Below are 12,847 nucleotides of genomic sequence, written 5' to 3' on the forward strand. Positions count from 1 at the left end.
CACCAACAGTGAATAAGGGTTCCAGTCTCTCCACAACCTCGCCAGCTTTTGTTGCTTGCTGTTCTGTTAAATTTTGCTAGTCTTACTGGAGTGAGATGGCAATACGTTTTTTGATTTCCTGACTGCAAGTGCCAAGAGTGTTGACCATAGAGCCAAGCAAACTAAAGTTGTTAACAGTCTCAACCTATTCACCATCGCTCCTGATGCTGCCAATTGGCCCAGTGGTGAGTATCTTTGTCTTCTTGACATTGAGCCTCAATCTATACTGAAGGCTGCAGTCCTTGACTCTCTGCAGCAAGTGCATGAGGTCTTCCTCAGTTTCAGCAAGCAGGGTTGTGTCGCCTGCATAACGCAGATTGTTGATAGATCTTCCACCAATCCTGATGCCACACTTCTCATAGAGCCCAGTCTCTCAGATAATCTCTTCTGCATACAGGTTGAAAAGGTATGGAGATAAGACACATCCCTGGTGTACACTTTTCCCAATTTTGAACCATGCCGTGTTTCCCTGCTCTGTTTTGATGACTGCACCTTGGTCTAAGTATAGGTTTCACATTAGAACGATCAAGTGTTCTAGGATTCCCATTTTTCTCAGAGTCAGCCATAGTTTGTTATGGTCCACACAGTCAAACGCCTTTGCATAGTCAATGAAACACAGATACATGTGGGAGAAAAAAAAATGAGCACACTAAATACCCAGATCTTGGCTTCTAAATACTATTCCCCACTTAATATATATATCTATAAAACTCAGGGCGCTTCAGGCATTGGGTTCACTGATTCCATTGCCCATCTTCATCTGTCAGCTGCTCCAAAGGAGAAAGATGGGCAGTCTCTTCTCTTGTGACTTAATGCCTCTGAAAACCCACTGGAGGGTCATCTATGATTGGCTTCAGCTCTACAGATTACATAAAATCATATAACAACAAATAAAATAAAGCCAGGGATCCTGAGAGAAATCCTTGATTCCGGGACTAGTGGCAAACTAAAACAATGTAAGATTGGAATGTATTTTGTACTATAAAATATATAATGCTTAAAGAATGATGTTTGTTGTTGTTAAATGCCCTCGAGTTGTAGGCAACTTATAGTGACCCTATGAATGAAACATCTGAACACTTGTATAACTTTCTTTGTTTCTCCAAGTTCATAAGGTTTCCAGAGGCAAGCTATTTCAGAAGTGGATGCCACTCCTGCTTCCAAGCTTATTTTAATCTGAGATCTCCATCAAACACTGTCTGCCATGGGTGACCAATATTGCATTTGGCACATCAGTGTCACAGAGTTTAGCATCACAGCAACCATGAGTTACCTCTGTACAGCAAATTGACAGACCAGTGCTCTACCACCTAGAAGGATGTTTGACCAAAAACAATTAAAAGCAGGCCTAAGGGACTCAGATTAAAGTCACCCACCTTTGGCTTGATAGCATCACTTTTTGTCCATTAGGCCAACTGAGCTCTATGTTGTGTTTCTTAAATGCCATCGAGTTGTAGGCAGCTCATAATGACCCTATGAATGAAAGATCTGAACACTTGTATAACTTTCTTCATTCCTCCAATTTCATAGGCTTTCCAGAAGCAAACTGTTTCAGAAGTGGATGCCACTCCTGCTTCCAAGCTTGTTTTAATTGGGGAGCTCCACCAAAGACTTGTTCCTTGTGTTCACCAAACACAAGAATGTTGTAGACATGTAAAAAGACAAAGGCTGTATCGTAAAAGAGTTCCCACTGGCCCTAGAGAAGATATTTCAGAACTGAATTGTTTTTAGTTACTGACATATGGACTCGAACTCACAGCCAGTTATGACCCATCAGATAAAATAGGAATTCAGAGGCCTAAAATTTTAAAACAAAACCCCAAATTTGTTATTGAGTCAATTCCAACCTAATTTTGTTTACATAACCAACTTCCATGGTAGCAGCAGTTAAGAAATTAAAAGATGCATTGGGATAATCTTTTATCAAGTACCTCTCCAAAGTGCTAACGAGCACTCTTTTCCTTGGAGTCAAGGATTCTGAGGCTTTGTCTGACATACTTTGAACATGTTGCAAGGAGGGACCTGTCCTTGGAGAGGGACATCATTCTTGGGAGAGTGGAGGGACAACGCAGGAGAGGAAGACCCTCAATGAGATGTATTGATTCAGTGACTGGAGTAATTTGGGTTGGTGTGTCAGAGACAGTGAGATTGGCACAGGATCGGGCAGAGTTTAGGGCTGTTGTACATAGGGTCGCTATGAGTCGAAGGCAACTTGACGGCACATAACAACAACAACAATACTTGATCCAAGAAATGATCTTTCATTTACTTTTTTAGGCATCTGAAAATTGGACAATGAATAAGAATGACTGAAGAATTTATGGCTTTAAACTGTTGTGTTGGTATCCCATGGACTTCCAAAAGAACAAACAGGTTTATCTTAGAGAAGTGCAGCCAGGGTACTTCTTACAGGCAAGAATGGTGAAATTCTGTCTCACATACTTAGGACATAAAACCAAGAAGGACAGTCCTTGGGGAAAGAAAACCCCAGACCATTATACTGGTAAAGGTCAGAGGAAGACCCTCAACAAGTTGATTAGACACAGTAACTATAATAGTGTCTCAAGCAGTAGTGAAGATGACGCAGGATAGGGCAGGGTTTAATTCTGTTGTTTTTAAGGTTTCTTTGAATTGTACTTAACCTGATGACTCAACAATATTTAATTAGCTTGTTAGTTGTCATTCTCAGAAGTCACTGTAAGATTCATAGGATTTATTTTAAATTTTTTATGTGTGCTTTTTTCTTGTCTTCCTTTTACATCAATAACTGGAATATTGAAAGAAAATCAGTTGATAGTCATTAGCTGTTTATGTGAAGACAGATTAGTTGTTTGTCATTAAATTCTTGCTAGAAACAGGAGTGTGCCCAAGTAAATTAGTCATTTTACCAGTGCAAAGTGGGAGATAATGACAGAGTCAGCATGTTAATAAGGTCACTAGATCCTACTTTTCTTTCCTGGTGTGATCTTGTTCTTATTGGTTACTGTCAATGAATTGCAAGAGAGAAGGAGCTATGTGTAACATACTCTTTTTATAATATTTATCCGTGTTTATAGTAAAACGCTGACTTATTCATCTTTCTTTCTGTTGATTTTTATGGATTTCCCCTTCTTTATCTTCTGAAAAGCATTATTGGACAAAATAAAGAAAAGAATATTTGAGCATTACATTGGTGTGCAGAGATTTGTATATTGACAAATAATTGTTACAAAGACAAAGAAGACAATGAGGTGGCTTGAGACAGTGACTGCCATAATGGGTTGTAGTGCACTGTAGATTGTAAGGATGGCACAGGACTGGATAAGGTTTTGATCTGCTGTACAATGAGTACCGTTAGTTATAGTTGATTTGACAGCATCTTTAGAAGAGGCTTTGGCACTAGGGACATTATAGCCAATGTCAGGTTGATCTTGGCTGAAAGCAGAGTACTAGAGGAATGGCTATCTATGTTTTATTAACTATGAAAAGGCATTTGACTGTGGATCACAACAAACTGTAGCTAGCCTTGAGAAGAATGGGAATTCCAGAATACTTGGTTGTGCTCATGAGAAACCTGTGCGTGGACTAGAAAGCAGTTGGCAAAACAGAGCAAGAAAACACTGCATGATTCAAAATCAGGAAAGGAGTGTGTAAAGGATGTGTCTTATCTCCATATCTTTTCAGTCTAGCTGCAGAACAGATCATTTGCAAAGAATGTGGCACCAAGATTGGAGGAAGAATTATCAACAACCTGTGTATGCATATGACACAACTTTGCTTGATGAAACTTATGGAGACCCGAAGCATTTGGAGCTAAAGGTCAAGAACTGTAGTCTTCAATAGGGATTGCAACTCAACATCAAGAAGACAAAGATTCTCACCACTGGATTAATGGGTAGCATCATGACTGATGGAGAAGAGATTGAGATTGTTAACAATTTCAGCTTGCTCGGTTCCATAAACAGTACTCTTGGCACAAGCAGTCAGGAAATTAAAAAACTTAACTGTATTAGGAAAATTTGCCCTCAGGGACTACTCCAGAGTGCTAAAGAGCAATGATGTCAAGTCTAGAGACAAAGGTGCACCAGATCCAGACCATAGTCTTTGCAGTTATTTGCTTTGTATCAGAGAGTTGGACAATGACTAAGGATGACAGAAGAACTGCTGCTTTTGAGTTGAGATGCTAGAGAAGAGTACTGAACATACTGTAGACTGCCAAGGGAACAAACAGATTTGTCCTGGAGAAGGTGAAGGATTTTGAAGCTCCAGCCTGGAAGGACCAGCCCTTAGAGGGACAGCACAAGAGAAGATCCTGGAGGAGATGGATTGACACAGTTTAACAGGGATAGTGAGGGTAGGTGTATTAGAAGCAGTGACATTGGCTCATGGTAGGGCTGGATTTAGAGCTATTGTTCGTAATGTTGATGAGAGTCACAAACAGCTTGACAGCACATAATAACAAGAGCATTGTTGTTTTACCGTCAAATAAGAAACAACTCATGGCTGATCCTCCAAATAGGTTTCGAAGACAGTTAATCACGCTGGAGGCGATGGCCCATCCTCCTGTGGAGGATTCAAACCAAGTGCCTTAGAATTGGTAGTACAACTCTTTGCCACTAAGCCACTAGAGCTCCCTAGCAAAATCATGTGACCAAAAAATAAGAAATTACTTGCACAGTGTTCTTTTATCAAATTTCTGCAGATCATGTGCAAGCTTCATTTTGCTAGTTTAATTGCTTAGAATATTATCCATAATCAAGCTTAGAAATTGGAAGCCTATATTGATCAATTAGTTTATGTCAAGGGATTCTAACAAGCTTATGAATGCTTTCATGTAAGTTAGTTCCCATAAGTATTATTTGAAATATTTTTTAAATTTGTAGGATGTTTGTGGTGTTTTTTATTGAGTAACCATGTATTTTTATTGTTAATTCAACTACTACTATCAAAGAAGTTAAAAATAGGAATTTAAAATGAAAATTTTAACCTATCCTAATGCATTGAAGTACAAAATAATTATGGTTAAGTTAAACCTCTCATGTTTCTTCTTTCCCTATTTTCCTTCTTTCTTTTTCTGTTTTTTATTTCACTATATTAAAATGCAGAGAATTTGAAATGCAGTAAAGTTTTTTTATTTTCAGGAAAGTTTTGGACTTTTCCCCATGGTTTTAACAATATAACATTTTTAGACATTAAAATATTATTTTATATATATATTTTTTAATATCCAAAGCACTTTATTGCAGAGTTGGGGGAGTGGAGAGAATCTTCTCAGCAACTGCCTCTAAAATGTTATTATTAATGAAAGTGAAAGAAATGTATGGTCAGAATAATTTTAATTTCCTTTGTAGAAGAAATGGCGACATATCTTCGTTATGTAAGAAGGCTAGATTTCTTTGAAAAACCAGATTATGACTACCTAAGAAAGCTTTTTACTGACTTGTTTGATCGAAAAGGATATATGTTTGATTATGAATATGACTGGATTGGTAAACAGTTGGTAAGTACTATACTGTATACTGAAATACTGTTTATAATAGTCATCTTTTTCATAGTATAAGTCTTTACATTGAAAAGAGGTTAGAATAGCTAATTTTAAAAAGAAATATTTTTATTTTCTTTATATCAAAAATTTTAAACATAATATAGTGTAAATATTTTTTAAAGTGTATTAAAACATTTGAAATTCCTGAATTTTTGAATGATCAGTTATTTTGAGATTTTTATTACTAATTTAGTTCTCATAATATACTACTAATTATGTAAAAAGCTCAGCTGTTTTTCCCCCCTTGTTTACTGTTGCTGCTTTTCAAAATATTCAATGTTTATAAAAACAAATTTTACTTTTATGGTAACACAATGATAATACTAGGAGCAATGTGGAGAATAGATTGGTACTTATAAATTGGAACATACTTAGTTTTTAAAAAATGTACTCATTTATGGAATTCCAAAATCTATATAGATGTTCATTGAAATTAATAACAATAAAAAAGTACTCATTTCACAGCTTTTATTTTGTTTTTAATTTTTTATTGAATATGATTTCTTCATATATTGTGTGTCATTCATTATACTTTATGCATTATACTTGACACATTCCTTCATTCACATTATGTTTCATAATAATTTATAAGCGTTTGTATTAGAAAATTAATCACCATTGGTCAGGACTGTGAGATCAGTACTCACCACTCAAAGAAAGCTTGTTAAAGTATTTCTTAAAAAAATTTGAATGTTAATGGAATACTATGCAGCATGCAAGAGCAGCAATTTAAAAAAAAATACTATAACTTGAGAGAGGCTGGAGAGCATTATACTGAGTGAACTAATGCAGTCTTACAAGGGCCAAAACTGCATAAGATTATTATTTTAAAAATAGAAGAATAACTATTGAAGCATGTATGAGAACTTAGGAGCAAGAAGAGTGGGAGTGGAGGGCTAAGGATAGGTGGGGGCGAAATCACAGTTTGGTGGGAGGAAGTGGGGGACGTTAACTGGAAGACAGGGTAATGATGAGCCAGGTCCAATGGCGATTAGTTTTATAAAACATGATACATGAAAGTGATTGTATGAAACACAATATGAATGAAGAGTAGTGTGAAACACAATGTACGTGAACCTTTAAAGCAAACCAATAAAAATGATAAAAAAAAATTTGAGTGTTTACTTTCATTAGATTTGGGGAAAAAAGCCTGTATTATTTTGTACAATTTTAAGTGTAGCTTAATGTGAAATTTTATATGTATTTGGAACTACCAAACTGAAAACCAAGTATTATTTTAACATTTGACTTAAGATTTTTCTGTATATTTTTAACTGCCGAGTATTGGCTATTTTTGTTATATATTATGTGAATCTAAATGAACCTTGATTGAAGTATTCGTGGTAGGTTTAGAATTTTTTCATAATTAAAATTATGTATAAACTTCTCTTGAGTCAAAATGGTGACAATAGTAGTTTTGTCAGTCTAATATTAAAATTTACTCTTCTTAAATTAATGCGTATTTTCTTTATATTGGCTTTGAAAACAAGAGCCATTTTTACATATGTGTATATACATATATGTATAATTATACTTTATATGAAAACTATATCAAGTATAGTTTAATTATTCTTATATGAAAGAGTAACCTACATGTAGTAATAATATTACTAGGAAATATTTTGTACATATAAAAATAATTATATTCTGTATTTAAAATCTGAAAAAAAACCCCGTAGACTCTTTCTCTTTGCTTAATTTGTTAGCTATGTCATTCTGTTTTGAGAATTTTATCTTTTCTTCAGGCTTTAAATTATTTATTTATGTCTTGTATTTCCCCCTTTATCTTTGAGCAGTAAAATGATTTAAAGTAAGACTTTTGCAATAGAATGCATCAATACCAATTATTCTTGCATTGTAGCCTACTCCAGTGGGTGCAGTTCAGCAAGATCCAGCTCTATCATCAAACAGAGAAGCACATCAGCACAGAGATAAGATGCAGCAATCCAAAAATCAGGTTTGCTGTCATTTTAGATATTTCTTAATTTGTTACTCTTGCCTTATGAGAATTTAATAGTATACTTGGTGTATAACTATATCCAAATGGCAGATTTGTGTACATGCATATGTGTTTACCTCCATCTATATACATAGTATGTACTTAAGACTTAAATATGTATTTCTCAGTAAATAAAATAGATTATATACATAATGTGTTAAAGGATTGAAAATACTAATTTTTCCCTTTCAATGTAGAATTTTTCTTTTCACTACTTAAGAGCTTTTAATGAGTAGAAGAATACCAAATAGTAATGAATTTATATCCCTTGGTATAAATTAATATAAACTTCTAGAAGCATTAGATTTTTGGTTTTTTTAGGAAAGATTTAATTAGGCTATTTCATTGGAAGGAACTGTATTAGCAAATTCAATAAACTACCTCTTGGGTTTTTTATATATTTGAAAGCCACTACTGGGAGCTCTTGTGGTGTAGTCCATACTGAGTTGTGCTAATTCAAAGGCTGGGCCTCTTTGGTGATTCAAATTTACCAGCTGCTCCTCAGGAGGAAAGGTGGGCATTTTCCTCCCGTGTGATTTTACAGTCTTGGAATCCAAGTCAGCAATAAATTTGCCTGTATTGATGGCAGTGAGTATGAGGCTTTTTAAATGGTAAATATTGCAGAAATACGGAAGGAAGACATTTTAAAAAATTATTTTCTAATGAGGGGCTACAAGCAGTATTAGAGTTAAGTTCATTTGATCTCTAAAATCAAGCTTATCTGGAGGTGATTTTACCATAATGAAATAAATTATTCTCTCAAAGTTTCAGTTTTCTCACTGTAATATAGAAATTATATTAATTCTTAGCACATAAACATTTAACAATTATTAACTATTATGACTGATGTTACTATTGAAATGATTTATAATATGTATGTAAGTAAATACATAAACTAGAAATCAACTTTGTTTAAAAAATATCAACAAACTACTCTGGAGTATCTGAATTATTTGTGGAACTCTAAAAAATTTTTGGAAAAAGTAACTGCTTATAGTGAGTTTAAACTGAAACTAAAGAAAACCAAATCATCCATGAGAACCAAATTTTGACCTTGAGTCTGTCTCACCTGAGTTTAAAGACCATGTCAGGAACAGATTTGAGACCTTAACAACCAGTGAGCAAAGACCAGATGAGCTGTGGTAGGATGCCAAGAATATCATCCTTGAAGAATGCACAAGGTCAATATAAAGATGGAGTAGGAAGAAAAGACCAAGATGGATGGCAGAAGAGACTCTGAATATTACACTAGAACATTGAGAAGTCAAAGCAAAGGGAAGAAATCAGGAAGTTTAAGGAGCTGAACAGAAGATTTTAAAGGACAGCTCAGGAAAATAAAGTATTATGCTGAAATGTGTAAAGAGCTGGAGTTGTGAAAATAAAAAGGGATGAACTCACTCAACATTTCTTAAGATGAAGGAATAGAAGAACAAATTCAAGCCTTGAGTTGGAATATTAAAGGTTGCTGTGGGCAGAATGTTGACTTACCCAGGAACCATCAAAAGAAGATGGAAAGAGTACACAGAGTCACTATACCGAAAAGAATTGGCTGACACAAAAGAATTTCAGCAAACAACATATGATCAAGAGACAATGGTGATAAAGGAGGAAGTTCAAACTGCCCTAAAGGAATTGGCAGAAATGAAGACCCCAGATATTGATGGAATATCAATTGACATATTTCAGCAAACAGATGTTGGCCTAGACCCACTCACCGGGTATTGCCAGGAAATTTGGAGGACAATTTACCTGGCCAACTGGCTAGAAGAGACCTATATTTATTCCTATTCCAAAAAAAGGTGATCAGACAGAGTGGATCGGTGGAAAGGTGTGGAAATTATTGTCAACTGAGAACTGCCAGAAGTACAGGCTGGGGCACAAGGGATATTACCGCCATTGTTAGATGGATCTCAGCTGAAAGCAGAGAGTGCCAGAGGAATGGCTGTGTTTCATTGACTATGCAAAAAGCATGTAACTGTGTGAATCGCAACAAATTGTAGCTAAGCTTGAGAAGAATGAGAGTCCCAGAACACTAAATTGTGCTCATGTGAAACCTGTATTTTGACCAGGAAGCTGTTGTCAGAACAGAGCAAGGAAACACTGCATGGTTCAAAATCAGCAAAGGTGTATTTTAGGGATGCATCCTGTCTCCATACCTTTTCAGTCTATGTTTGGAACAGATCATCTGGGAGGCTGGCTGGGCTCTATGAGGGGGAATGTGGAGTCAGGATTGGAGGAAGACTCATCAACTACCTGGGTTATGCAGATGACACACCTTGCTTGTTGATACTGAGGAGAACCTGAGGTTTTTGCTGCAGATGGTCAAGGACTGCAGTCTTCAATATGGAATGAAACTCAACATAAAAAAACAAACAAATAAGAAAAACAAACAAAAAACACCACAAATAATCCTCACAATGGGGTCAATTGGCAGCATCATGACATTAACAATTTCACTTTACTTGGTTCCACAAACAGCACCCTTGACACCAGCAGTCAGGAAACCAAAAGACAAATTGCACTGGGAAAATCTGCTGTCAGGGACCTCTCCAGAGTGCTAAAAAGCAACAGTGTCAGTCTAGAGTCTTAAGTGTGCCTGATCCAAACCAGAGTCTTTGCAATTACTTACTATGCATCAGAGTACTGATCTAAGGAAGACAGAAAAAGAATTGATGCCTTTGAGTTGTGGTACTGAAGAACTGTGTTGACTGCCATGAGAACAAACCAGGTCTGTCTTGGAGAGGGTGAAACCAGGCTGCTTCTTGGAGGCAGGGATTCTGAAGCTCTGTCTTATATACTTTGGGCATGTTGCTAGGAGGGATCAGTCCTTGAAAGAGGAACATTACGCTTAGAAGGGTAGAGGGACAGCACAGAAGAAGATGACCCTGGATGAGATGGATTGACTCAGTAATTGGGCTTATGGGTGTGGGTGTGTCAGACAGTGAGATCGGCCAAAGATAGGACAGGGTTCAGAGCTAGTGTACATAGGGTCACTATTGTGTATAGTGTACATAGGGTTGCAGACGACCAGATGGCACATAACAGCAACAACCTAAATAATGAATGAAATATTTAAATGTAAAGTAAAGAATAAAGATTTTTAGGGGAGCATGAAGAGTGTAAAATATAATGCAGTGTTTTCAAAATGCACTATTTGTTTAAAACATAGCAAGGAATTCTATTTAGTTGGAGCAGAGAATTGGTTGAACGAAGTAGATTCAATATGTGAGATTGGTCAAGAATATGGAGTTTGTGTTTCCTGGCTAAGGTAATGGAAGAGTGTTAACATTTTGAGCAATGTTTTCATTTTTCTGTAAAAATCTTTATTAAGTCTCTCTCTTTCATATACTTTTTATGGTTGTTGTTGTTGCTACTATTGTGAGCTAAACATCCATATTCAGAAATTTGGAACCATAACAGATTTTGGAGAGACACAATTTATGACTGTTTTCCTTTTGCTGCTTTTTATCCTGTCACAATTTAAGTGAGGCTAATAATAAGATGTGAAAAATAAAGGAAAGTGTACTACTCTTTAAAAGCCGTTGTTGTTGTTGGTATGACTCATAGTGACCCTATGAACAAAAGACCTGAACCGATTCTATAACTATCGTCATTTCTCTAAGTTCATAGAGAATGTTCATAAGGCATGTTGTCTTGAGGCATTTAACTATATTATCCTATAAAATACAGTCAAGTTTATAAAGATGCATTTTAAATATTTACATTTCGCTTTAGAGAGTGTGGGACAATATGGAGTCTTCTGGGTTATTTGGTGTGTCATTGATTTTTTTTTCAACACATAGCAACTATATATACCAATGTAGAACTAACGCATAGGGTTTTCTAGGTGCTCATGTTGATGAAAGTGTATTGAGATTGTCAGATCTTTTCTCCAGTAAGCTGCTGGTGTGTTTAAACTGTCAGCTTCTTGTTTAGCAACCCAGTGCATAAGTATTTCTTTTCCAGGGCTACTACAAAGTATTTAGAACTTAAATTACAATTTTAAATGACTCAGAAATTAAAACCCAGTGTGGTTTTATAGATCGGTTAATTTCTTAAGTGTGTTTGGGAAAGATGTGTAATTGTTAGTTTCTAAATTTCTTCACTTAAATCGTCAGATATTATAGTAGTTGAAATATTTATTTTATAGAATTAAATTATAGTCTTAGCATTTAGGGTAAGTCTTCCATTTTTATTATACATGGTGGTTTTTAAAAAAATTTTGTTTTACTTTGGTTTGCATATCAAGTTCGTAATACATTGTGTTTCACCCTATTTTTCATTCACATTGAGTTTCACACAATCATTATCATTCATTATGTTTTACAAAATTAATCACCATTGAAGTATGCCCACAATTACCTTGTCTTTCCAGATCCCTGCCTAATCTATTTCCTTTGCCATCGATCAAATTGTGCAACCCTATGATTTGCCCCCCTACCCATCCTCACCCTTCTACTCCTACTCCTTCCTTTGTTCCTTGATGTCCATACATATTTTACTAGTTATCATTTTGTTTTTATGCTAATGGTATTATGCAGTATATATCCTTATGAAACAAAATTAATCCACTCAGCATAATGCCCTTCAGTCTCTCCCAAGTTATGTAGTAGATGTTTATTTTCTTTCTTTTTTTTAATAGCACTTAGCTAACTTTCCTCTGGCAAAGGAGCTCATTGCCGAGTTCTACAAGTGGGGCATACTGTCATTAGTTCAACTCAAAATCTCGAGGTAGATGTGCCATATGTAATTCCATGCTGAGTAGTGGGATAGGACTTTGAGTCTTCAAGGATCTGTAAAAAAAGTTAGACAAATAACGAACTCTCTGGAAAAGCTATAATTGACTGTGCACATAGGAGTCACTTGAGGCAAGAGATTATCTGGCTAGCTAAGAAAAAAATTAGTTCTGATTTAATGCGTGGGTATGTCCAGTGGTTTTGCAATATCTAGAAATACTATTTGTATTTGGCAGTACTTCTTAATTGGCACTTTGTGAAAAGATTTTCTAGATTTTAATTACCAAAAAAAAGAGGAAAGCAGTGAAAACTTAAAAATATATGTAGTTATGATAAAGAGTCAGATATAAGGTTAGAAGGATCTTAGACTATTAGTTTGAATTCCTGCTGTGCTGCTTGCTAGATTTGTGCTCTTAGGGGAAGTGTTTAACATTCCAATGCTTCAGTGTGTTCATCGGTAAAATGTGGATGATTCTATCTATCTCAAATTAGATGACTCATGTTGTTGTTGTTGTCGTTATGTGCCGTCGAGTTGCTTGCGACTCATAG

The 12,847-nt window shown here is 35.6% G+C and overlaps 1 protein-coding gene across 1 annotated transcript in view; it reads left to right on the forward strand.

Moving 5' to 3' along the window:
- CSNK1G3 (casein kinase 1, gamma 3) overlaps positions 1-12,847 on the forward strand; it is a 151,150-nt gene that overhangs the window by 94,455 nt on the left and 43,848 nt on the right. The window contains 2 exon segments of the mRNA XM_006886000.1: positions 5,373-5,518; positions 7,425-7,520. Coding sequence (XP_006886062.1) covers positions 5,373-5,518; positions 7,425-7,520 — 242 coding nt within the window.

This window comes from Elephantulus edwardii, unplaced genomic scaffold (genome assembly GCF_000299155.1).
Source record: "Elephantulus edwardii isolate Elephantulus edwardi_28Jun2011 unplaced genomic scaffold, EleEdw1.0 scaffold00046, whole genome shotgun sequence".
Taxonomy (NCBI): Eukaryota; Metazoa; Chordata; class Mammalia; order Macroscelidea; family Macroscelididae; genus Elephantulus; species Elephantulus edwardii.